The 26,970-nt window shown below is 43.3% G+C and overlaps 1 protein-coding gene across 10 annotated transcripts in view; it reads left to right on the top strand.

The window, feature by feature from the left end:
- ltbp1 (latent transforming growth factor beta binding protein 1) overlaps window positions 1–26,970 on the top strand; it is a 386,058-nt gene that overhangs the window by 12,627 nt on the left and 346,461 nt on the right. For all 10 annotated transcript variants that reach the window (XM_028820637.2, XM_028820635.2, XM_051919196.1 and 7 more), the window contains exon 3: window positions 14,178–14,469. In XM_028820637.2, coding sequence (XP_028676470.1) covers window positions 14,178–14,469 — 292 coding nt within the window. The remainder of the gene's footprint in view (window positions 1–14,177; window positions 14,470–26,970) is intronic.

Genomic DNA, 26,970 nt, shown 5'->3' with positions numbered 1-26,970 from the left:
CTTCGGAGGATACTTGGGTGCCGCTGGTTTGACTTTGTGTTTTTCACAGAGTCCTGAATGAGGCACATGACCTGCATTGTGAGGGAGCGTCAGTTGCGGCACTATGGCCATGTGGTGCCATTACCCGAGGGTGATCCGGCTCATTGTTGAGGACCCGAGTGGTTGGACCAGGCCAAGGGGACACCCACGTAACACTTGGCTGCAGCAGATTGAGGGGCAATTCTGGAGGGTGGGACTGGACTGCAGGTCTGCCTGGGGGGGGTTTCGTCGTGTGGTAACGTGTTGTACCCGTGCCTACTCCCCAACCTGACCTGATCTAAACTGAGCTGAGCTGTTTGTCTGGCATCACTAAACTGCTGCTAACTTGTGTGGACCCTGTGATGGACTTGTCTTGACTTTGGTGCTAATAATATGAAATACAGGTTGAGTTAATTAAATATACCGTACTGATTTAATAATCTGCGGTGGGTTGGCACCCTGCCCGGGATTGGTTCCTGCCTTGTGCCCTGTGTTGGCTGGGATTGGCTCCAGCAGACCCCCGTGACCCTGTAGTTAGGAATATAGTGGGTTGGAAAATGGATGGATGGATGATTTAATAATTGACGTTGCTGCTGCTGCTGCTGCTTAATTGGTAGTCTGACAGAATTTATGCAGCTGGATTAGTATAATTTGGTGGGTTTTGTATTATTGAATTTGGTGCTGCCAGGATTTGCGCCAGCCTCGGTGGCCCTGAGTTGGATCACGTGTGCCTGTGATGTGTACGGTAACGCTGCCACACTCAAGCCTACTTTACTGACTTATCTTCCCTTTGATTGTGGCTCTGTCAGTGTGTCCTGTGAGAGGCTTTAACTCCGCAGGGGTCCGGATTTTCATTTCATTATGGAAGCAGGACAAGGAACAACAACGTTCTAAATTCTTTAAATACATCAGGTTGTCAAGTTTTGCTTTCCGATTAAAATCAATAACACAGGTTTAATATTTTGTTCATTTGTTTTAGCACTTTGAGGCCTAATTATTATTTTTTTTTTTGATTTCCGTTTTGGCCCAAGGCTGAATATTTTTTTCTGAAAACTCAGTAGCTGCGTCTTTTCCAGGTTTCCAGAATCGGGCAGCTACTGAGTTGGCACAGTGGGGTCCAGCATGAGTCAAATGCGGAACAAAAGAAATTCCCCACTCCAATAAAGTTTATTTTAACAATGGTTTGGATCACACAAAAATAGCGAAAAAAAAGTTATTACAGATGCAGGATTAAAGGCAAAAAAGGAAAAAATGGTTCCTCTACAATCTTAGCTTTTTCTTGTTAATCTTCAGTTACTGTCTCTACTTAAAGGTTGCGTTATTTCTCTATGACAGACTCGCATTTGCATCACTTAATACGTTCAGTAAACGTACGGCACATTCAATACGGTTTGAAAGTGTGTGCCCTCTACCAGGGCCGGATTAAGACGACATTGGGCCTGATGCTGCAGTGCAAAAAAGGCCTGTTTCTTCTTGGCATTGGTGCGTTCGAAACTCGCCGTACGTGCGCACTCAGACCGACCAAGGAGCCTGAATTGCTTGCGACGCAACCAGCCAGCCTTTATTGAACATGAATAATAATAACGACATAGTATCGTAACATCTCGAGATTAACATCAGACTATGTAGTAGTAGTAGTAGTAGTAGTATTAGAGCTTTATTGTCATCCTAACAATATACTTACAGTACACAAAATATCGTCCTCCAGAGTCAAAAGGTGCAATACACAAGATTTATATATATATATATATATATATATATATATATATATATAACTATGATTAAAAAAAAAAAAGTACAGTATTATGTAGTGTTATTTATTCCAGAGAGTGTGTGGAGTAAAGAGTCCAGTGTGGAGGAGGGCAGCATGGTGTTCAGGAGCCGGACTGCTTGGGGAAAGAAACTATTGCACAATCTCGCAGACCTGCTCCTGATGCTGCAGAGTCGTCTTCCAGATGGAAGAGGAGTAAACAATTGGTGGGAGGCACTGGTGGGGGTCAGCCATGATGCTAGTGGCTTTATGAAGGCAGTGTGAGGTGTAGATCTCCTGCAGGCTGGGTAGAGAGCTGCCAATGATGCACTCAGCGATCCGCACAATCCTCTGAAGGGCTTTGCGGTTGGAGGCATGGCAGTTTCCATACCAGACTGTGATGCAGCTGGTCAAGACGCTCTCTATGGTGCTTCTGTAGAAGGTGGTAAGTATGGGTTTGGGGAGGTGCACCTTCTTCAGTCGTCGCAGGAAGTAAAGACGCTGCTGGGCTCTTTTTTTGTAAGATAGTTGGTGTTTTTGGTCCAGGACAGGTCCTCTGTGATGTGAACACCGAGGAACTTGGTGCTCTTCACTCTCTCTACTGTGACGCCATCAATGCTGAGTGGGAGATGGACAGCCTTTGTCTTCCTGAAGTCAACAATCAACTCTTTTGTCTTTTCAACATTAAGAGACAGATTATTGTCTTTGCACCAAAGTACCAGCCGTTCCACCTCTAACTAAAAAGATTGCAATATGCCAGCTTCTGAGGCAACTCAGGTCCCTTCTTCAGGCCGCTTCTTGTAATCATTCACATCTTTTCCTGAAGAAGGGGCCTGAGTTGCCTCAAAAGCCGGCATATTGTAATCTTTTTAGTTAGCCAATAAAACGGGTCATTTTGATTGACTTCTCACTACATCCTTAATGGCTAACACGGTACAACACCCTGGTACTACTTAGCTACAGCTGTAAAACTAAACGTCCTCTCACTCCACTTGGTATCTCCACCGACCGCTTGCATCCCCTGATATCTTCTAAAATAAGATCTGCGTTTAGTTCCCTAAGGTTCTCTACTAACACTTTCCTATTCTTGTCAGATCTCCGACTTTGTAGTTTCGCCTGTTCTACTGTTTCTGTCTGGCCATAATATTCACGTACGTCGGTTTGATGTTTCCCTGTCCTACGAAGTGAACTGTTCAGCCCAGTGTGTCTTATCAATGGTTCCTCATTTCTGTTCCTCCCAGTACATTTCTCATTTCTCCCACTTTCCTCTGTAATACCATCGTCCCTTCCTCTCTTCCTCCCATTGTTTTCAGCAGCTTTCCTTCATCATTTGTTGAACAAGACATCTCACGTCAGATTTACTCAGACCAACGGCTAACTGTATTTGTTCATATTTTGTAGATTCTTTTGCCATTTCATCTGAGGTCTGCTTACCTTTAATACCAATGTGAGCTGATGTCTGTAAAAAGGTTACAGTGAGACCCATCGTTTGAATTCTGTATAATGTTGGTTGAATTTCAATCGGAGCCACCTAAACTTTAGCCTACATAGAGATGGACAAATTACTGATTTTATTGGACCGTCCTCATTGTGATCCACACTCCATACCAGGTGATGGCAGTAATGCACCAAACCATTGTTTGCCACCCGCCAATAAAACAAGAAGAAGAAGAAGAAGTTAGCCAGTTAGGAAACGGTCTCACTGCTAGTGTGGACTGTTAGATAGCAGATTGGCGTGCGGTTTCCGTTTTTGAAACTACTGTAAGACAGCTTGACCAAACGTAGAGAGAAATGAAACAAGATAAGTAGGCCTTAGACAGAACTTTCTTTAAGCAAGAACTTTTCTTTTCTTTCCTTCAATTGTTTCTCTATTTTTGTGTGAAATGTTTTGCTTTGAATTTTACTAAAACGTTTAAAGTGAAGATAGTTGGTCTGTGGAATTATCTGAACACACGTCCCACTATTGCCTGTCTTATGAAGCAAACTAAAAGCTGCAGAACTTTGGGAATTTGGGACAAATGCAGCTACAACATGCATTGCCACATCACACTGCTTGCTTGTACGTGTTACACCGGTGATGCTGTTTTTGGAGAATCCAAATATGGTTCCGCATTACTATTTGTCTCGTCACGGAGAAGCTCAAAGGTACTTTCTGGATAAAACCTCTTGAAGTAGTCGAGTGGCTGGTAATAATAATAATAATTATAATTCTTTGCATTTATATAGCGCTTTTCTCATTACTCAAAGCACTCAGCAATTGCAGGTTAAGGACCTTGCTCAAGGGCCCAACAGAGGGGAATCTCTTTTGGCGTTTACGGGATTCGAACTGGCAGCCTTCCACTTGCCAGTGCCGATCTCTAGCCTCAGAGCCACTACTCCACCCTCTGTAGTGTCGTTTGGTGGAGTCCGGTAGCCATCTTGCTTCCCACAGATCGATGTCTGAGTAGTCGTCCCAGGCTAACATGTCAACTTCACAAGCGGGTTCGGCACTACGATCAGCTGGCGACCGATCAGCTGATGCAGGTACCTCGCTTTTGGTTTTTGAGGTCAACATCACTTGCATCAAAATCCGAGTCCGATTCAGAAGTAATAACGCAAAATGTCGACGACAGAGTAGTTCGTTTATTGGGGTTAGGGTTAGGGTTAGGGTTAGAATTAGGTTTATTACCCTAATTCACTTTGGTCACTCGCCAGATTTGTTGAAACAGTTACAAAAATACAAGTGTGCAAGATGATGTCTATGCTCCTCTGCACAGGCACAGAGACTCGAGGTCAAATCGACATGGCTGACTGCCATCTAGCGAACAGAGTCGGACTGTAATGTAATGGTGACTTTTGTCGACATGTACGACTGATTGCCGCCCTCTACCTCTAGATGTCAGTGTAGCTGCGGGTGTGTAAGGCAGGATCAAGCACGGGTCAAACATGAGCCCAAATAAATCTCTCGGTCCAAAAGTTCATTCCACACAAGAATAAAGAAAAAGGATTGTTACACAAGTAGAATAAAAAGCAAAAAAAATGAGAAAAAGTGTTTCTTCTCTAAACTTATTTTTTCTTGTCAAACCTTAGTTGTTTCTATACTTAAAGATGCTTTAATTTGTCTTCAGTACGTTCTAATCTATGGCACTGCACATTTAATAGAGCACGTTAACTTTCATACTATTGAGTACGTAAGGCCCGGTTTAAAGCCGTGTGCCCGCCATGCCTTAGACACAGCAAGGCAGGTCACTAACTGAGACTAATCTACAGTCAGAGGGGCAAAAAGTAGTTGGAACAAACCAATGCAATTCAACTTGTGGGGGTTATAAGAGCCCCCCATAGACTAAGCACTAATATATACAGTAGGTAAGCATTTACTTACATAAGTAGCAAATGGCTCTTACAGTCAACATTAGTCAACATCCACCTTCACCCCCACTATGTCGACCATAAGTCGACTCCCGCCTCCAAAGAGTTAATAACGTTCTTCACAAAATAAGAAGCAAGTTATGCCTCTGAGCCTTCAGTCCTCCAATTACTTAAATTATGGAACCAATGCAGGGCACATTGCACGGTAGAGAAGCTCTGATCTGTTGCTCCAATACGTGATAATCACCTTTCTCCACCTCCTCTGCGCTACCCAGAGGTGCTAGGGATTGCGACACTTTGAGCTCTTTACATAGACAACGTATTTGCAACTTATGAGCAATTACACTCCAGCTTTAACTTGCCAGCTACACACTTGTCTTCTTATGTGCTAAGTAGAAATTTTGTTAAAAGAAACCTACGAAGGTTTCCACGTCTTACACCCATAGCAGTCCCAGAGTCCACACTGGTTAGTCTTGATGAAGACTCCTGAAATATTTTTACATGTTGTTTGAAATGCTGTGTAAGACGAGAGTTGGGAGAATGGACCTATCAACAGATAGATAGATAGATAGATAGATAAGATACTTTATTTATCCCAAGGGGAAATTCACATACTCCAGCAGCATACTGATAAGGAAACAATATTAAATTAAAGAGTGATAACAATGCAGGTATAACAGACAATAACTTTGTATAATTTTAACGTTTACCCCCCTGAGTGGAATTGAAGAGTCACATAGATTGGGGGAGGAACGATCTCCTCAGTCTGTCAGTGGAGCAGGACGGTGACAGCAGTCTGTCGCTGAAGCTGCTCCTCTGTCTGGAGATGATCCTGTTCAGTGGATGCAGTGGATTCTCCATGATTGACAGGAGTCTGCTCAGCGCCCGTCGCTCTGCCACAGATGTCAAGCTGTCCAGCTCCATGCCTACAATAGAGCCTGCCTTCCTCACCAGTCTGTCCAGGCGTGAGGTGTCCCTCTTCTTAATGCTGCCTCCCCAGCACACCACCGCATAGAAGATGGCGCTCGCCACAACCGTCTGATAGAACATCTGTAGCATCTTATTGCAGATGTTGAAGGACGCCAGCCTTCTAAGGAAGTACAGTCTGCTCTGTCCTTTCTTACACAGAGCATCAATATTGGCAGTCCAGTCCAGTTTATCATCCAGCTGCACTCCCAGGTATTTATAGGTCTGTACCCTCTACACACAGTCACCTCTGATGATCACAGGGTCCAGGAGGGGCCTGGTCCTCCTAAAATCCTCCATGACCTCTTTGGTTTTGCTGGTGTTCAGTTGTAGGTGCTTTGAGTCGCACCATTTAACAAAGTCCTTGATTAGGTTCCTATACTCCTCCTCCTGCCCACTCCTGATGCAGCCCACGATAGCAGTGTCATCAGCGAACTTTTGCACGTGGCAGGACTCCAAGTTGTATTGGAAGTCCGATGTATATAGGCTGAACAGGACCGGAGAAAGTACAGTCAGTCCCCTGCGGCGCTCCTGTACTGCTGACCACAATGTCAGACCTGCAGTTCCCGAGATGCACATACTGAGGTCTGTCTTTAAGATAGTCCACGATCCATGCCACCAGGTATGAATCTACTCCTATCTCTGTCAGCTTGTCCCTAAGGAGCAGAGGTTGGATTGTGTTGAAGGCATTAGAGAAATTCTAGAAACATAATTTTTACAGCACCACTGCCTCTGTCCAAGTGAGAGAGGGATCGGTGTAGCATATAGATGATGGCATCCTCCGCTCCCACCTTCTCCTGGTATCTGAACTGCAGAGGGTGGAACAGGGAAGGAGTGGAGGATAGCACACACTAGTGCTATACGGGCCATGCCTTAAATAAATCAACTAAAGGTCTTTCATCGATCACATTTATCTCCTTTATAATTGTCCAAAATGTACCCTGGGCAAAGACCTGACCTGTGAGTTCTCCCACCTTACATCCAGCTTCACCAGGCCATATGTTCTGGGAATGCACTAAAAGAATATTAATTTAAACCAAAATCTTCACATGGGTGTTACAGTCTGTCCTAATCCATGAATGGTGACATCTGGTGTGCTGCCCATTGTAACACCCTGTGCCACGTGTGGTCGAAATTTAACATCTTATTACAGAAAGAAACGTCCTCTAACAGGACAACTCAGTAATCAGGCAGGAGAAAAGCTGTTCATGGTATCTTTTAATGACTCCTCGGCAACATGCCTTGGAGGGAGCATTCTTCAAAAGCAGTCCGTTACAGCCTGGTCAGAATGGTAACAAAGGATAGACGTTCATTTTATAAACTACTGAATTTACATGCAGTGTCAATCAATGCATACATTTTACTCTGGTTGGTTCATTGGTTTACACCCAAATGATTGATATAAAATAAAAGTCTATTACAGGGTATATTGTATTCTGCTTCTTCTTATACCTTTTGAGATGAGCCACCACCCTTGAAATTTCTGTGCATATAACAACTGTCCATTCTCGTTTATGAGGACATCTTCTGATTTCTTAGTCATCTCTTCGTCATCCTTCAGTACATTTTGTATATTACATCAGCCTTTCTTCTGGTACATTCTTTATTTACTGACCATCTCAGTATTTTTCCTAAACTAATTCTTACATTTCAGTATACATTTTGTTGTTCACGTGACCTTTATCTCATTTCCCACATTTATTAACCCCTTATGCTATTTCTTTAAGATGAATGCTATGTTACTCTAAAATTATTCTTCCACACACGTTACTAATGCACTTAAATCCCAGCCCACCTGCTACAGTTGAGACGGCAAGCAACACAACCTGTGATATCAACTTAGAAACAACCCAATTAATGTCTAAGACGTTTTCAGGACATGACAAATTCATAAATATCGTTCTAGAATGATCATGCCGGGCCTGTGATGGGCTCATTTTTGTTAATGTTTTATCATTTCTAGAAATATTCTTTTTTGCTTCCTTTTCTATTTTTCATGGGCAGATGCTGAATCTTGTTTGCTTTTTTTGTTGTTTTTTCTTCCTACTTTTCCTTTGTTTTCTTTGTATTCATTTCAAAGTAATTGCTTGTATGCGTAATGCTGTTTTTATATCTTTGAGCAGCATGCCATTGTAATGTTCTGCTTTTTGACAATAAAATAAAAACAACAGTCATTCTTAACAGAAACGTCTCCATTACAGTTCCAGAAGTCTCCACCAATAGTTCAGATTTGATATTTCTTACCTTTGTTGATGGTGGGTGGCACGGTGGTAGCACTGCTGTCTCACAGTAAGGATGCCGGGGTTTGTGTCCGAGTCCTCCCTGCGTGGAGTTTGCATGTTCTCCCCGTGTCTGACTGGGTTTCCTCCCACACTCCAAAGACATGAAGGTGCGGTGAATTGCCGATCCTTGTGTGTGTGTGTGTGTGTGTGCGCCCTGCGATAGACTGGCGTCCTGTCCAGGGTTTGTTCCTGCCATGCACCCTATGTCAGCTGGGACAGGCTCCATTAGACCCTCGTGACCTGTTCAGGACTCCACAGGTTAGACAATGACTGCCAGACCGACCTCGTTTGAAAGCCCTCACATATTCTGAAGATGTGATCACTAGCAGTGTGACAGCTTTGTGTTGCCAGTCTGAATGGAGACGAGTCCCAGTAATTTCAAACAAACCAGACGTGCAATGCTGTCAGCAGGCCAAGTCAGAGGCTGCTTTCAGGCTGGGGTAACTCACGACCAGCAAAGACAAGTGTGCAGAAGTGATTCAGAGATGCTCATGCATAAGAGTTCTCTGAAATGATGAGGGAATGGAGCCAGCAGTTGGAATCTCGCAGTCATGGAACTGAGTTTGCCTTTCATGCACAAATCAAACAGAGAAGAGCAATTACAGATATCCCCTCCGATCAGGCCGTTCTTTTACTTGGCAGGGTGTGCATTCCAATAGCCCACCCGCCCGGCTTTTCCCATCGGTTTTGCGTGGTCAGGCGTGGGGCTGTTTTGTCTGTGATTGTAACGGATGCAATTATCATATTTGTGCTAAAAGATTTCAGAACAAAGCTAAACAATTAGCAAGGGAACGGGATTAACAAGCGACACTGCAAAGCATTACAACGGCGTTAAAAAATGTTTTCAATTACTTTGTTTATTATTGAAGCAAATGCAAATTAATGTGTGTGTGAAAAAGGTACACCTTTGGAACTCGCTTCTGTTTCCCCCTAACCCTCATTCTCTACTCTATGATTTTTCTTCATATTAAGAGATATGACAGAGAGGACAGAGCCAACTATACTTCCTTAGAAGGCTGGCGTCCTTCAACATCTCCAATAAGATGCTGCTGATGTTCTATCAGACGGTTGTGGCGAGTGCCCTCTTCTACGCGGTGGTGTGCTGGGGAGGCAGCATAAAGAAGAAGGACACCTCACGCCTGAACAAACTGGTGAGGAAGGCAGGCTCTATTGTAGGCATGGAGCTGGACAGTTTGACATCTGTGGCAGAGCGACAGACGCTGAGCAGGCTCCTATCAATCATGGAGAATCCACTGCATCCACTGAACAGGATCATCTCCAGACAGAGGAGCAGCTTCAGCGACAGACTGCTGTCACCGTCCTGCTCCACTGACAGACTGAGGAGATCGTTCCTCCTCACACTATGTGACTCTTCAATTCCACCCGGTGGGGGTAAACGTTAACATTATACAAAGTTATAGGCAGGATAATAGATAGATAGATAAAAGGCAAGGCACTATATAATAGATAGACAGATAGATAAATAGATAGATAGAACTTTTATCTATCTATCTATCTATCTATCTATCTATCTATCTATCTATCTATCTATCTATCTATCTATCTATCTATCTATCTATCTATCTATCTATCTATCTATCTATCTGGCCAACTCCAAACCTGGAGAACCACAGTGACTGCAGGTTTTCATTCTCACCATTTTCTTCATTAGTGATTAGTTTTTGCTGCTAATTAGCTTCATTTAATTGATTTGGTATTTAAGACTCGGACTCTTTAAATCAGGATTGAGCAACGTCGGTGGTCCTGGAGGGCTGCAGTGGCCTCAGGTTTTTGCTCCAACCCAGTCTGTTCATTAGAAATCATTCATTGCTGATGAAGTGACATTTTGATGCGTCATTTTAAGTCGTATCACTTGTTAAGAGTTTGAAGCACACGATGACAAAGTTAAAGGGTTGCGGAACCGTCCCCATATACTGTAGGTCAAGGATTTGGTCTGGCACGTTTGTTAGAGGCCACTGTAAAAACACAGAAACAAGACAGTCTTTAGGTGGAAAGATGGCATATATATGGAGGAGGGGACGGCGAAAAGAATGTCGGGAACAGCAGGGAATCCTGGGAAAGTTGTGATGTCATCGGGAAAGGGCGAGACGTGACTAAGGAATGCGGAAGTGGCGAGTCCGTCCGAGCGAGCAACTGGCGATGCTGTTACGGTGTCGGACTCTTTTGTGGCTCGTCCTTCCTGTGACAGAACAGAGAGATGGGTTAGTACACTGGCTTTCTCTTCAGTCCTGCAGGTTCACGCGGTGCATTGGGTCCTTTGGTTGCCCCCTAATCACACATGTGCGACAACCCTTAATTACTTATTTTAGTCATAGACAGCGGTATTCATTGTTTTAACTGCTCCTAATTAGCAATAGGATGCAAATGACAAAGGAACCCACAGTTCTCCATTGAGCTTGTCTTCATGTCCATCATTCAGTGTTTTGTTTAATTAAGTACTTAGAAGGAAACTGAAGCAAAAGTGAAGAACTGAAAACGCTTCATCCATTTTAGGCTTCAAATCATTTGGAGGACACATGTATCATTAGAAAGTAAAAAAAAAAAAAAAAAATCAATGATTTAATTAAGAATGAACTGACATGGCAGAGTTAAAACACTAACAAGCCATGAAATTCAATAAGACGTGTTATTGGTGAGGATTGGCTTCTAATTAAGCAACTGGGTTGGAAGAAAAACCAGCAGCCACTGCGGCCCTCCAGGGTCAGAGTCGGCCACCCACTATATAGACCACTGTGATGTGCATCATGGTTTTGCTTGGCCCACTGAAAACAAACATTTTATGCCCTGTATTAGAGTATGTGTGAAAAGCAGACGTTCGTGACAAAACACCTGACACTTCTACATACGTGGTCCCCTGTGGACCCACTTCAGCCCTACTGAACCCGCCATTTGCAAACCAGATCTTTTCATCCAACAATGAATACCTTGACTCACCAATGCTGTTTTGGCTGAATGGGCACAAATTCCAACACAGACAAACTCCAAAGTCTTGTTCATATTAATGTCCGATGTGTTTTTTTAATGGGATTTCTGACGAGCTTGTAGTGAGGCCACATAGGGTTTTTTTCTTTTTTGTGTGTACGTATGTCCTGTGGAGTGATTGTTAAATGTGAATAACAATGCTAGTCACGCCGATTCCTGTTAGTGAATTGGGGTCTGCCCCTTTAAACAGGTTTGCACTGATGCGGAGGGGCTTGTGGGATTTGTAGTTTGTGGTTTGTACGCACTGTACCGATAAAACTAGAAGAGAAGGATGTGGCGGGACGTTTTGGTTGTACCCTTTTCCAGTCAACTCCATCATCAGCAGCTCCCAAACCTTTTGTTAACTGTGCCTTCGTAGTGGAGATGGTTGGTGCTCGGCCACCAGATGTAAGGATGGCGCTGGGTTCTTTTACCTCCCAATCCAGTCCACCGATGCTGTCGCAGAGACAGAGAAGGTGCAGGTTTGGTTTCGTTGACAGAAGCTCGCTGGTCGACTTCAAATGTGTCATCTTCTTGTAAAGGTGTTTTAAAGAAACTGGACAGAGAGCTTTGTCCGGCCATTTTAATGTCTGTCGTTCTGGGCTACTTTTAACTTCGGGTTTTCAACTTGTGCTAATTCGCTTAACAAGCTGTGAGCAAACGATCAGACACGCAAACACAGCACATGATTGGATGATTGGATGGGGGTGTGATTATAAAATAGCACATTAAATTTTGATAAATTTATATGTTATATGATATAATGAATTTTCTTCTTCTTCTTTCGGCTGCTCCCATTAGGGGTTGCCACAGCAGATCATCTTCTTCCATCTCTTCCTGTCCTCTGCATCTTGATCTGTTACACCCATCACCTGCATGTCCTCTCTCATCACATCCATAAACCTTCTCTTAGGCCTTCCTCTTCTCCTCTTCCCTGGCAGCTCTATCCTTAGCATCCTTCTCCCAATATACTCGGCATCTCTTCACTCCACATGTCCAAACCAACGCAATCTCGCCTCTCTGACTTTGTCTCCCAACCGTCCAACTTGAGCTGATCTTCTAATGTCCTTATTTCTAATCCTATCCAATATGGTATAGCAAACAATACTAACAAAATTATCAAAACTGTTTTACATAAAATCTATATTATAATTTTATATGTCAATCTGAAAGTAGATTGGGTGGGCAGGGCTCCAAGTGGGTGGCGATTGCCCATCCACGCCCACCTTTGGCTACGATACTCTTATTTTCTTATTGCTTTTCCCACAACTTTCTTCAGTACTTTTAGCGTTTTTGTGTTGGCCAACAGTATAGATTGATAAATCTGGACGGGATACGTTTTATTTATTTATTTATCCATCCATTGTTTAATGTTTCTATGCACAGTATGTAATCATTTTGGGCTCCTTCTGGAATATTTGTGTATTTGTTTGATTGTTTGTTTTTTAACTTTTTATTTTTAATCATTTTCCTGTTCTTTTGGTCTCGGTTCAAAGACCTCAACTAATGTCTGTGTCGTATCAGCTGTTAAAGGCCATACACCTTTAGCTTTGTTGGGGTTTGGACCTGAAAACGCTTTGCTGTCTTCTTGTAGCCTCGTCCTACTTTGTGAGCTTCAGTCCTTTTATTTTTATCAGAGTGTTGGGCAGTTGCTAAGAGGAGCCCATGGCCGCTGATTGTTGGCACGAGGAGTGAGGAGTCTGAGAATTTCTACAGCTTTGGGGTTTCCTAACGATGGCTGTGAAGTGAACAAGCCATAGTTCTAACGACTAATGAGGGTCTGGGACCACCTTGGGAACCTCTGATATCTTGGGGTGCCTAAACGCTTGCATGCTGCTCCTTTTATTATACACTGTACAATTGTACAAAACAAAACCAATAAATTAATCTTAATACATAATTCGCCAGTCTCCTCACTCACTCACTCACTCACATCCGTCCGAAGTCGAATGCGCAGTTGCCTTCTGGGCAGCTGCCCGAAAAACCTTACGAGGCCGACATCGCGGCAGGCGGCGGATTTATGGCCGCGAAAATTCAAAGAGGAAGGTGACTACGGCCGCGAAAATTCAAAGAGAAAGGCGACTACGGCCGCGAAAATTCAAAGAAGAAGGCGACTACGGCCGCGAAAATTCAAAGAGAAAGGCGACTACGGCCACGAAAATTCAAAGAGAAAGGCGACTACGGCCGCGAAAATTCAAAGAGAAAGGCGACTACGGCCGCGAAAATTCAAAGAGAAAGGTGACTTCGACCGACATCCAACCCCAACATCGCGGGAGGCGGTGGATTTATGGCTGCAAAAATTCAAAGAGAAAGGCGACTTCGATTAAAGCTCTAGAGGCCTGAAAGGCGATTTCGACTACAGCTCAAGAACTAATTACTCATTCATTCAATACACCTATATCAGGTTTGTGGTGCTTATACTTATTATTACTATTCCACTCGTGCCCGTTTCGTCTTACGTTGTCGAAACGGGCTCTTTGTCTAGTCTTACATAAAATGCTGAAAAGAGACATAAAAGGGAAATGTGTCATCTTGAACTTGATGCCTTTTGGTGATCAGCTCATCTTCTGCTCACTTAACTGTTCACAGTAACAGACATTTTAAGCAAGGGGGCCCAAACTTTTTCATGCCACTGTATGTGCCACTCTACCGGGTGATTTGATTTTTTGCTTAAGATGTTGTTTTTATTTCGGTTTCAACCAGATACTAGATTTAGATTGCAATCCTTCATACTATGTAGGCAGATACTAGACATACAGTATACTCTATGATATTAAAAAAATATATATTTTCCTCTTTTTGACTTTGCCCCTTTAATTTTGTTTCCTTAGCAAACTGTTCACCAAAGTGCCAGAATGGAGGGATGTGTTTAAGTCCACAACTCTGCATGTGCAAACCGGGGACAAAAGGCAAAACCTGCGAGCAGAAGGCCGGCACCACCAGCCCAGCAATGCCCATGCCAGGAAACGGGCAGGACACGTTTATGCAGCAGCGGCCCATCCCACAGCAGAGCCCCCAGTACACATCCCAGATGGGCTCCGTCCCTCAAAAGGTCAACAGCCTTTCCCAGATGACCCTGACGTTGAAGCAGCAGTCAGCAATCCCCCAGCAAGCTCAGCCACAGTAAGTCCATCGTGCCAGCATTCGTGTCTTTAAGGAGCTGACTGGTGACAAGTGCAGAGCTGCTTAACGGCTCCAACTGTCACTTGTTGCCGGTGATCCTCTGCGATGGTAGTTTGCATGTTTTTAGTAGATAGGAATCCACTGATTTTTGCCTTAGGTAATAGAAATAAGCTGTTAATCCTGTAGTATGTGATGGAATTGTACTTGTGACGTGTTGTTACTCTCCCGTGCGATTACCCCTGGTTTTTGAAAGGATAATCCTACAGCTTGTTGGACTATACGTCTATGCATGTTTAAATATTGGGTTTTAAGGGTGCATAACACTATACCTGTCAACAAAAGAACAATATTGCAATTGTTCAAAGACATGATACAAAAATGAACTCATCAAATATACTGCTTGCCGTAGTGCAAAGCACACAGAAAAACCTCAATTGTGGACTATATCAATATCCGGGCATCTTCAGTCCACAAAGAATTGCAGACTATTTATTTTTAACCTGCTAATCCAGTTCTGGAGCCTATCTTAGCACCAGTGGGCACCAGCCAGTCCTGGGTGGGAATACTCCTGGACGTTCATTTAATCCGAGCCAATTCAGAGTTAATTATTCATGAAGTGTCAGGAGGAAAGCCTTCACAGACAGACAAGGCTGGAATGTGCCGATTCCACACAGGGAGTGTCCTGGCTGGGATACAAAGCCAGGATTTCAGTGGTCTCCCAGTAATAGAAATCTACAAAAACATTCATCTCCTGTGCCAGGTGGAGCAAATGACTGTCCTTACAGGCATTCATTCATTTGAGTCTGCCATTAAGTCTGGGAGGATTTCACAGACACTGGACAAATCACAAGCACATACTGTATCTTGATTTATGAATAATGACTGCAAAACAAAAAAAAGAGAGAGGACAACGATAAAGAGTTAGGGTGCCAAGGCAGCAAAAAAAAAAAAAAAAAATTATTATCCACAATAATTATGGAGTCGTCTCTGCGGAGGCGAATTCAAAACAGAACTGGCGGTTTGCTATCCTCCCGGCAGGAAGAGGCGGGTCCAGGTGGGCAGACACCGGAAGTGACATCAGAGGTGTTCTAGCTGTCAATCGTCTGGTCTGTAGAGGGAGAAAGAGAGGCAGGTGCTAAGACACAGCGCCAACCCCTGGAGTGGTGGCGGAATTACAGTCACTCGGGCCCTTCAGCTGTCCCCTATGTGTATGTGTGTGACACAGCAGGTCAAACAAGTTTAAACATAAAGGATAAGTAGCACCTATGAAAATGCAAATGGACATCATAAACAACAAATTAAGCTTCACTATGGCAATATAAAAGTGGCATGTTTGCCAGGCTGCATCCTTATTTGTCCTTTTACCCCCTTTTGTAAAGTGCCCAGGTGTGGCATGGTGCCATAATGTGAGCAGCATTACCACTCTACAGTGCTGAGGCCCCAGATTTAATTTCATGAAGGATGTCAGCATATCTTGCTGTGTTGACGTGAGTTTCAAATCACATTTCAAAGACCTGCTGCCTCAAAGTGTTTCTGAACTGAGCATACCTGTGAATTTCATTAATTAGACGGGGGTGTCGCTTCTCTCTTCATTTCTGCCAGGTCATAATCGGGGTCACAGCGACCAAGCACAAGGCCGGCTAAATTACGGATACAAATAAAGTCATAACACCCCAGAATGTTTCTTTCCAACTGAGTCTGAATTCATTTTCACTTAGCACCTTCTGTTTTTTTCCTTATGAACGAATTAAGGAATTAATTCCCCCCTTTCAGTTTATTCTTATAGTGCATTTTGTATTTCTGAACACAGACGCCCATCATTTACAATCAGATAGGAGTGATAATTACTGCTGTATGATATCTAACTTTGTCTTTACAGGTGCATCTCAATAAATTTAGAATATCATTGAAAAGTTAATCTATTTCAGTAATTCAATTCAAAAAGTGAAACTCATATTATATAGATTCATTACACACAGAGTGATGTATTTCAAGCGTTTATTTCTTATCATTTTGCTGATTATGGCTTACAGATAATGAAAACTCAAAATTCAGTATCTCAGAAAATTGATTTTCAATACAGAAATGTCGGCCTACTGAAAGTATGTCGATGTACGCACTCAATACTTGGTCGGAGCTCCTTTTGCATGAATTCCTGCATCATTGTGGCGTGCCATGGAGGTGATCAGCCTGTGGCACTGCTGAAGTGTTATGGAAGCCCAGGATGCTTTGAGAGTGACCTTCAGCTTGTCTGCATTGTTGGGTCTGCTGTCTCTCATCTTCCTCTTGATAGATTCTCTATGGGGTTTAGGTCAGGCGAGTTTGCTGGCCAGTCAAGCACAGCGATACCGTGGTCATTAAACCAGGTGTTGGTACTATTGGCAGTGTGGGCAGGTGCCAAGTCCTGTTGGAAAATGAAATCAGCATTTCCATAAAGCTCGTCAGCAGAGGGAAGCATGAAGTGCTCTAAAATGTCCTGGTAGACGGCTGTGCTGACTTTGGACTTGATAAAACACAGTGGACCAACACCAGCAGATGACATGGCTCCCCAAATCATCACTGACTGTGGAAACTTCACACTGGACTTCAAGCAACTTGGACTCTGTGCCTCTCCACTCTTCCTCCAGACTCTGATTTCCAAATGAAATGCAAAATTTACTTTCATCTGAAAAGAGGACTTTGGACCACTGAGCGACAGTCCAGTCCGTTTGACGTCAAAGGTCACCACAACTTCCATAGCTTTGGGGTGAGGAGAAAGCCCACCCAGATAAAGGGGAAAATTTGCAAAATGAGGAATCACCACACAGGGCTGGCATTTAAACCACACTGTACTGGTATGTTTCTAATATCAAATATCAGGATTATTTGCGGTGAAAATATTGAAAAATTTTGAAGCTTAACAAGGGCCCTCTCTGGCCTCTTTTAGGAAAGGACATTCAGCGCTCAAGTAAAATGAAAACAGGTGGTCTCTGGGTAACAAAAGTGTTCCGGTCCTGCTAACATTCGTACCCTGATTTGGTAATTTGGAATTTGCACTGAAAAGGTTTGCTAAAGTAAATAGTGACACAAATGATTAAGGCTTTACTGCTTGTTTTTTTGAAAAACGTCTCAGATTTGTTCATAAAATGACAGTGAAGCGATATTACTGTACTTTAACCTCCTTAGCGTTACATTTTTTTTCTTGAAAATATGACTTATTTATTAAATGTGATCTTCTGTAAAACGTGCAAAACACTAAAAGTTCAAAGTCAGAAGTGTAGAACTTATAATAATGATAAAAATAATAATAATGAATAATAAAAATAATACTAATACCGTATATACTGTCAAAATGTGTCGTTTGTGTGGTATGTCCTGAAGCAGTGAAATACACAATCCAACGTCACAGTCGAGACGACAGCAGTGTGATTCCTTGCGGATTTTCTTTCCAGAATGACCAGCTTTTGAACAGCACACTGCATACGTGCGATTGACGTGAGCGTCACTTTCCAATTCATCAGAATCGCTTTTGATTTCACTGTCCGTGTCAATTCCACTGCCCGAAGACAGATTCACTTTGTCATCACTGCGCGTATCACTGTCAAGAGCAGGCATCACCTGACCTGCTGAAAAAACATGACAAGACGACATAATGACGCTAGGAGAAAATGAGTCTATACTGTTCCCTGGGTAACAGTTGGGCCTATCGCTTAAGCAACACACGCCTGCATCGTTTCCTGAGTAACGTTTGGCACTAACACTGTTGGCGCTTTTACAGCCCAGGTAATCCTCGGGTCTAACGCTTACACGAGACACATCTATACATTTGCCCGAGTGACACTCGGGACTAAAATTTTTAGCTCTGTTTTTACAGCCCGAGTAACGCGCGGGTCAAACACTAAGGAGGTTAAGTAAAACAAATAAGTTAAACAGATACGAACGGCACAGTACACACAGTATGTTGTTGGCCTTATGCTTAAACATCTCAGAGTTTTTGACAAGGATGAGAATTGGAAAAGGCATAAGGATGGCATGAAAAGTCACCACTGACTGTTGATTGATGCCTCAGCAGAGACGTGCTGTCCTTAAATGTCGCTAATAGGGTCACCTCCCCCTGCCAGCAGCTTTACTCCTTGAGATGTCACAACAGAGACACGTACTGAGGACACTGGGAATTTACAGCCAGCTGCCTGTCTGCCTGCTTATCTGTGTCTGAGTCTCCTGCACGGCTGCTTGTGCTACTGGCTAAATTCGTCATGATATGCACACAAAAGTGCAAAATGGCTGAAGATGGTGACAAAGTCCATAGTGTGCATCACTATTCCTCACCATAAGTGACAGCTGCTTAATCAAAACTAGTTGATTTTGTTTGTATCGAAAAAAGCAGAAGGCGCTAAGTGGAAATGAATTCAAACTCACTTGAAAAGAAAGATTCTGGGCTGTCATGTGCTCATTTGTATCTGCAGAATTGCTGTAACCTGAGACCTCCATGAACAGAGACTCGCCTGTATTAAACACTTAGGAATTCCCTTCCCTGAAAGCAAAACATTTGTTGGCTGTCGATCAGCCCTTTTTTTTTTTTTAACCATTAAAAGACACTCCTTTAATTACCAGAGTGTGAAATGTGGTTTTAATGGGCCTTAACATCTTCAAGATGAATTCACGTCCAACCAAGGAACTCATCGTGAACCTACCTGGAGTTATGCAGGGAGCACATTGCCACACGTAGCATTCACGCTGACTGGGATAAAACTGCAGTTAACAGGAGTGTGAGAAGAGTCCAGCGTAACACAGTGAGGGCACACAAACACACCTCGAGCAGCGGAGATCACGCGTCGTGCTGCACAGATTCACGTTTGTGAATTGAATCTTTTGGTTTACTTGTGGGCATGTCTTTTGTTTATTTAGTTTGTTTTTGTAGATGTACCCATGACATTAAAACATTTAACAGAGCAGATGTAGCAAAGAGCAATAGGTAACTCATTCTGGAGGTGACAAATAAATGTGTTACCCCTCTGGGCAGCAGGTGGCAAGCTTTAGTTGTGAGCTCCAGTGCTCAGCCGAGGCGCTTTTCTCTCTCCTTTTGTAATTACAGCCGACACTTTGTTGGGTTTTTGTGCACTTATAAGTACAGTATGTCTGTGATTTTGTAAGAATCTGATGAATGGCACTCTATTTGGGCAATGGTTTTGTTATGAAAGCTGCTCAGCTGTTGCAGAAACAAAAGGAGCTTTCTGTCGGGCAAACTTGCATTTCTCAAGAAACTACAGCAGCTCTCTCTGTCATTTTAGATGAGGATGGTCTCCAACAATGTAAAGCTCGTACACATACGAAATGGGACAATACTCTTGAACTATACCTAATGCCATACATATACACTCACCGACCACTTTATTAGGCACACCTTGCTAGTGCCGGGTTGGACCCCCTTTTACCCTCAGATCTGCCATTATTCTTCATGGCAGTGATTCAACAAGGTGCTGGAAACATTCCTCAGGGATTGTGGTCCATATTGACATGATGGCATCACACAGTTGTTTCAAATTTGTCGGCTGCACACCCATGATGCGAATCTCTCGCTCCACCACATCCCAAAGGTGCCAAGGAAATACCTCCACACCCTTACACCGCCAGCACCAGCCTGAACTTTCTATACAAGGCAGGATGGATCCCTGCTTTCATGTTGTTGGCACCAAATTCTGACCCTACCATCCAAATGTCGCAGCAGAAATCGAGACTTATCAGACCAGGCAACGTTTCTCCAATCTTCTGTTGTCCAATTTTGGTGAGCCCGTGTGAATTGTAGCCTCAGTTCTTAGCTGACAGGAGTGGCACTTGTTGTCGTCTCCTGCTTCTGTAACCAGCCTGCTTCAAGGTTCGATATGTTGTACGTTCAGAGATATTCTTCTGCATACCTCAGCTGTAACGTCTGCTTATTTGAGTTCCTGTTGCCTTTCTATCAGCTCAGACCAGTCTGACCATTCTCCCCTGACCTGGATATTTTCCCTTTTTCAGACAATTCTCTGTAAACCCTAGAGATGTTTGTGGGTGAAAATCCCAGTAGATCAGCAGTTTCCAAAATGCTCAGACCAGCCCGACTGGCATCCACAGCCATGCCACGTTCAAAGTCATTTCAGTCCCTTTTCTTCTCCATTCTGATGCTTGGTTTGAACTTCAACAGTTGGTCTTGACAATGTCTACAGGCCGAAATGCACTGAGTTGCTGCCGTGTGATGTTCTGATGTCACAAATAAACATACCAGACATCATGAAGGTTTGGGGTGGCCACCCATATAATGTATCCTGGCTGCAAATGTAGAAATTTTTAAAGAGTTGTTGACAAGACTGAGTCCAAAACAGAACTGATCACATGTAGTAAAGATGGTGGAATTGAAGGCCCGTTCAGGAAGTGACGTCAACGTTAGGGCCGGAACCAGAAGTGACGTCCTCAAGACCGGAAGTGGCATCATTTCTGGGGCCGGAAGTGGTGCCATCAGGACCGGAAGTGACGTCATCAAGGGTGCTGGAACCTGGCGGGATTTTTCCAGGAATGGTCTGCAAGTAACTGAGATAGACAGTCAGTACACTCTGCCACCCTCCGGTAGGTGGTGGTCTTACAACTACTCAGGCCCTTTAGCTGCCTCCTACTCGCACGTGTGTGACACTGATTAGCCATTTGCGTTAAGAGACAGTTGAATGAGTGTACCTAGTAAAGTGGCCGGTGAGTGGATACTGACTATACTGGAGAACAGCCAGATGACGCATCTTAGTGAAGACCTCACTAGAATGACATTTTGATCTTATGATTTTAAACAGCGTCTTCTATAAGGAGGAATGTCCACTACATTACTAGTAATGTAATGTACGTATTTCTGTATTTTACAGCTGTACCTAATAAAGTGGCCAGTGAGTGTAGTACAATATTGATATTGCCATAAATAACGAAATGTTAACTGGTTGTCAAAAAACCAGTAATGTGAGTAATGGTGTTGTGATTAGAGTGGTTGCCCAGGTTAGAATAAAACTGACACCATTGAGCTAATAAATTCCCTGGAAGCTTTCAGTGAAGAGAAATGTCTGAAAAGGGAAGTCAGCTGCAATCTCCTCCTGCCTTCAGTGTGAAAGGCGACAGGCCCAGAGCAGAGGTACTGGAATAGGGCGAGGCAGACATCGCATTTTCACAGAGGTTTCCCACCTCATTCCACAGGTACACCGGTTTGGTCAAGTGGTGTCTCCAGACTGGGCCAGTAGACGTGCATACGCACCTGGGGCCAACAACAGGTTTGGCACAAGGCATGAAAGAAGTCCGGTATATTTGGTAAACCAAAACTGCCTGGAAAGGATTCGGCTTCCAATATAATTCATTGTCCTTCTTTCAATATACAAGCCCAGGACTTTCCCATTCTAAGGAAAAGCAAAAACTACCTCTGTGGGCTAATCACATCAAAATGGGCGCACAGATCGGTGGGTGACTGCATCTTCTCCATTCAGCTACCACCTGCTTTTTGCTTCCAGTGTGCCACCTGCAGGCCCCTTTTCTTCCTCTCCTGCTCCCGTCCCTCACATCCCCAAAGTATGAAAACATGGTAACCGCTCTAGTGGAAACAATAATAGCGCAGAGAAGAATCAGGCGCCCTTTGATCATAAGGTAATAATTGTAACCTTGAGGACCCATGCTAAGTACAGGTGGATAGCCGATAATGAAACTCCTTCCCCACCATGTTTGATCCTCACAGCAGAGAAGTTTTATGTTCTTCTGGGCTCACAAGGATGCACATTAAAAAGTTTCCGGAACTCTCTTTGCATGCTGATGTCATGTCTCACTCAGGCTCCTAATAGTTGCATTGAAAGCAGCCAAACGCATGCTTTAGATTAGTGCTGATTACGGAGGAACTTGACCGCTACTTGTTCTGGATGTACATGACTGGTCTGTCCATTCACCACAAGGACCCTCACAATGCTCTGTAATCTTTGAAGAGACAGAATCGTTTTATTGCCAGAATTCTCAGTTTTACAAGTCAGTGTCTAATTCTTCTGGAATAAGCCCCGGGTCCAGATATTACTCAGTAAAATAAAGATCAAAAACAACAAATGGCAATAAAAATAATGCTGCATTAACACACACTCAGGGCTTGGAAAAATACCCGATGCGTTTAAATGACGACTACCAAGGGGACAGTACTAATCAAACTCAGAAAATACTCCCAGCCTCCCTCACTCGTCCTCCTATATTAATGACAGATAATCCTCATTTATACTCACGCACAGCCCATCAAATCCACACTAAGTGCTGCAGAACAAACCGACTGGCCAAGCAGCTGGCACCGTGTGGCTTTCTGACAAGTGGATATATGCCAATGCTAGAGCAGGCGTTCAAGTCATGAAGCATGCATCTGGGGTCTTAAAGCATCGGCCTTGCTCCTTGCCTTAGAAACATAAAGCAATAGGACATTAGGTTCTCTGTGAATACAAAGGGGGTCCATGAGATTTAAAATATGCATCTGTTTGTTTGGCACAGACATCATAGGTAAGCGGTGCTTGGGGTCTTACTAACTTGGGGCTGCTAATGAACCATTATGGGGTAAACGTACGAAGGTGTAAATCGTTATGGTTTAAACGTGGAAAGGGTGATGAAGGACAAGAGGCAATGTGGAAAACACATTATTGGCATTATATGAACATGATGTTTTATGTACTGTGCCAGGATACGCTGCGAAAATCGTTAATCTATCAGTTTATACCTGCTCTTCTCAGTCAGGATTACAGAAGGTTAGGGCCAAATGCAGTAACCACTGGTGCAAGAGCAGCATCCACTCACAGCCAGCTACATCAGGGAAGGAATTGTAATAACTGAACAGCAATGGCAGAGAGCAGGGCAGCGGAATGGTAAAGCTTTGGGGATGAAAATATCAAATGTTGGACGTTAAGAATGAGAATGTCACACTGTGGAAGAAATCAGCATGTCAATTAAAGAAAGAAAGCTTATCCTCTTCTGGGACAAGTTTGATAAAAAAACCCCTTTGATTCATTAATCAGGCAGGAGGAAGCTTGTCCATCGCGTCTTTTATTTATCTCTTCAGGGAGCGTTCATCACAATAGTCTGTTACTGAAAGATCAAAAAAATAAGGGCAGAGGTCCATGTTATGAACAACTGAATTTACATAACAGTGCTGATGAATGCATACGTTTACTCTGATTGGTTCATTGGCTTACCCCCAAATAACAGTCTGTTCTACTACACTCTTGTTCTTCTTATATCTCTTAGGTTCAGCTATTACCCTCTCTATGTATGTGACGACTGTCCAGTCTGGATGTTTACAGGACATCTGCTGATCTCTCAGTCATCTCTTGGTACATTTTGTGTATCACATCAACCTTCTCCTGATACATCCTTGTCTTTTATGTACTTAAGCATTTCGGTAGTTCTCTTCACGACGTTTCTAAAACAAATGCTTATGTATTTCAATGTGCATTGCAAACCAACAAACTTAACTATTGTTACCTCCAAATTAGTCTTTCACAACACCACCAGTTGTTACTAACGTTTTATAACACTGCACATTGGAGAGTCTTAACAGTTAGCACCGATATGAAGGAGCACTATGGACACATGCAGAGCTTTTTCAGATTAACGATACGCTGTGACAGTACAAAGATGCCTAGTAATGACTTAACCCGGTAATTTGCAAACTAGGCGAGTGAGCTAAATAATACGAGGTGACACACAAAACTAACCGGACTGGGCTTGGGGCTTTCCTGGAAAACCGTCAGGAGGTCGGCCGGACGTGAATCATAGAACTATATCCCCTCCTACACGCCCTTTCAAACCGCAGACCGACTAGGTATGTCCTGTGAATAGCCCAGTCAGTATTTGCACAAGAATCGCTGCACGAGTTGCCGTTATGATGTCGGGTGATAAAAGCGAACAACGAGACAAGACAAGACAATGCTCCTACGCACAATGCTTTTACCGTAAAGCAGGTTTTGACTGAGAAAAACATTTCTGTCCTCGATCATCTTCCCTATTCGCTCGATTTAGCTCCCTGTGATTTTTACTTGTTCCCGAAAATCAAAACTGACCTGAAGGGAACACATTTTTCTTCAATGAATGAAGTGAAGACAAAAAACGGCAAGCCTGTTGAAGAGCCTCAAGCAAGAAGACTTGCACTGTTTCAATCAATGGAGGATACGTATGGTGTGGTGTAGAGATCGGGAGGGGGAGCATATAGAAGGTGACAATGTTTAGAATGCTGTAATTCATCAATAAATAAATATATATATTTTTTTTTACCAATCCAGTTATTTTTGTGTCTCACCTTGTAAACTGAACATATATAAACCAGTAAACAAATAAAAAATACAATACTTTATAACAGACATTCACACACCTGCTTTAACCAGGTCAGGGGCCCGGGATGCTGGAGCAGAGTCAATCCCAGCAGCACTGCATACCAGGCAGGAATATCAATGCACCCTCACTCGCGCCAGAGCCATTTTACTTCTATTATTCTACCTACCACATACACCATTAGGGATGCTTGAGGAAAACACATGCAAACTCAGAGAGAACACGCACCTTCTGGACTGACAATCACCAGGAGTGGGACCTGAGCCCAGGATGCTGGGTCCATGAGGCAGCAGTGCTAACTATTGTACCACCACCTCATTCCCAATCATCTACACAAGGTACATTCACCGAATCTCCCGTTCCACCACATCCCAAAGGTGCTCTACTGGATTAAGATCTGGTGACCGTGGAGGCCATCTGAGTCCAGTGAAGTCATTGTCATGTTCAAGAAACAGTTTGAGATGATCTGAGCTTTGTGACATGGCACGTTATCCTGCTGGAAGAAGCCATCAGAAGATCATAAAGGGATGGGCATGGTCAGTAACAAGACTCAGGTAGGCCGTGGCACTGAAACAATGCTCAGTTGGTACTAAGGGGCCCAAAGTGTGTCAAGGAAATATCCCCCACACCATTGCACCACCACTACCAGACTGAACCGTTGATGCAAGGCAGAATGGATCATCTCTGCTTTCATGTTGTTGATGCCCAATTCTGACCTTACCATCCAAATGTGGCAGCAGAAATTGAGACTCATCAGACCAGGCAACGTTTTTCAATCTTCTGTTGTCCAACTTTGTTGAGCACATGTGAATTGTAGCCTCAGCTGCCTGTTCTTAGCTGACAGGAGTATCACCCGGTGTGGTCTCCTGCTGCTGTAGCCCACCTGCTTCAAGGTTTAATGTGTTGTGTGTTCAGAGATGCTCTTCTGCACACCTTGCTTGTAACGAGTGGTGATTTGAGTTCCTGTTGCCTTTCTATCCGCTCAGACCAGTCTGGCCATTCACCTCTGACCATTTCCACTCACTGGATATTTTCATTTTTTCAGACCATTCTCTGTAAACCCTTGATGGTTGGGTGTGCAAATCAATGCAGATCAGCAGTTTCTGAAATACTCGGAGCAGCCTGACTGGCATCAACAGCCATGCCATGTTCAAAGTCACTTCAGTCTCCTTTCTTCCCCAATCTGATGCTCGGTTTGAACTTCAGCAGGTGGTCTTGACAATGTCTAGAGGCCGAAATGTGCTGAGTTGCTGCCATGTGATTGGCTGATTAGATATTTGTGTTAACAAGCAGTTGAACAGGTGTACCTAATAAAGTGGCCGGCGAGTGTATACTGACTATACTGGAGGTTTTATCAGCACAGAAAGAGTTAGAAATGTTCATGTGGCCTAACATTAATGTGTGTTTGGGGACTTAGATAGCGGATTTTAGAAATGGACCATTACATTTTTTTGCTTTGTTCCCTTCCCCACCAAAACCTGTCGTCTATGGGGGAGGAGTGAAAGCTTTAGAGTCGTCAAAAATATCTCCAGTTTTCGACGGATCTCGACGTTTTAGGGTTCCCTGTCGATGATGGTTGTGTGTGTGTGTCTGTCTGTGTGTCACGGTTTCTTGAGGACGGTCTAGAGCTAAAATGGTTGGACGGAAAAATCCCAAACTCAAAACTTAAGCGTGTTATTAGATGACAATGTGCCGATTAGTTTTTGAGCCAAATCATTTAAGAGAAAGAGACACTCTATAGGAACCCTCAAATACCGTAATTCTGCAATTAATGGAATTCTTCTCGTCAATTCCTATCATAATGACCTATTTTATTATGGGAAAGATCAGCATCAGAGTGGTAAATAATGACTGAAATGTTATAGAAGAGTTTGGGTAACTTGGCTCCGAGGGTACAAGGCCTACTGACGCTCACGTCCGAATTTTTTTATTTACTTCATCAAAGAGTCAGTTACCACGTTTTCATTGTTTAAATAATTTTGTAACAGTAAGTTGAATACAAAATAACAGTGCTAATAAAATTTAATTTCATGCGTTAAGTTGACTGTATTAAATGCTGAACACACTCTTTGATGGCACTTTTACAATGTCAAGTAGTTAAAAAACACGAGACTCCGCAACTTTTTGTTACACGCAAGCTACAAGGCTAAAGGCTAACTGTAAATGTGCCCAACG

This window comes from Erpetoichthys calabaricus, chromosome 15 (genome assembly GCF_900747795.2).
Source record: "Erpetoichthys calabaricus chromosome 15, fErpCal1.3, whole genome shotgun sequence".
Lineage (NCBI taxonomy): Eukaryota > Metazoa > Chordata > Cladistia > Polypteriformes > Polypteridae > Erpetoichthys > Erpetoichthys calabaricus.
The sequence above is the reverse complement of the archived record's forward strand: the minus strand, read 5'-3'. Positions and strand labels throughout refer to the sequence as shown.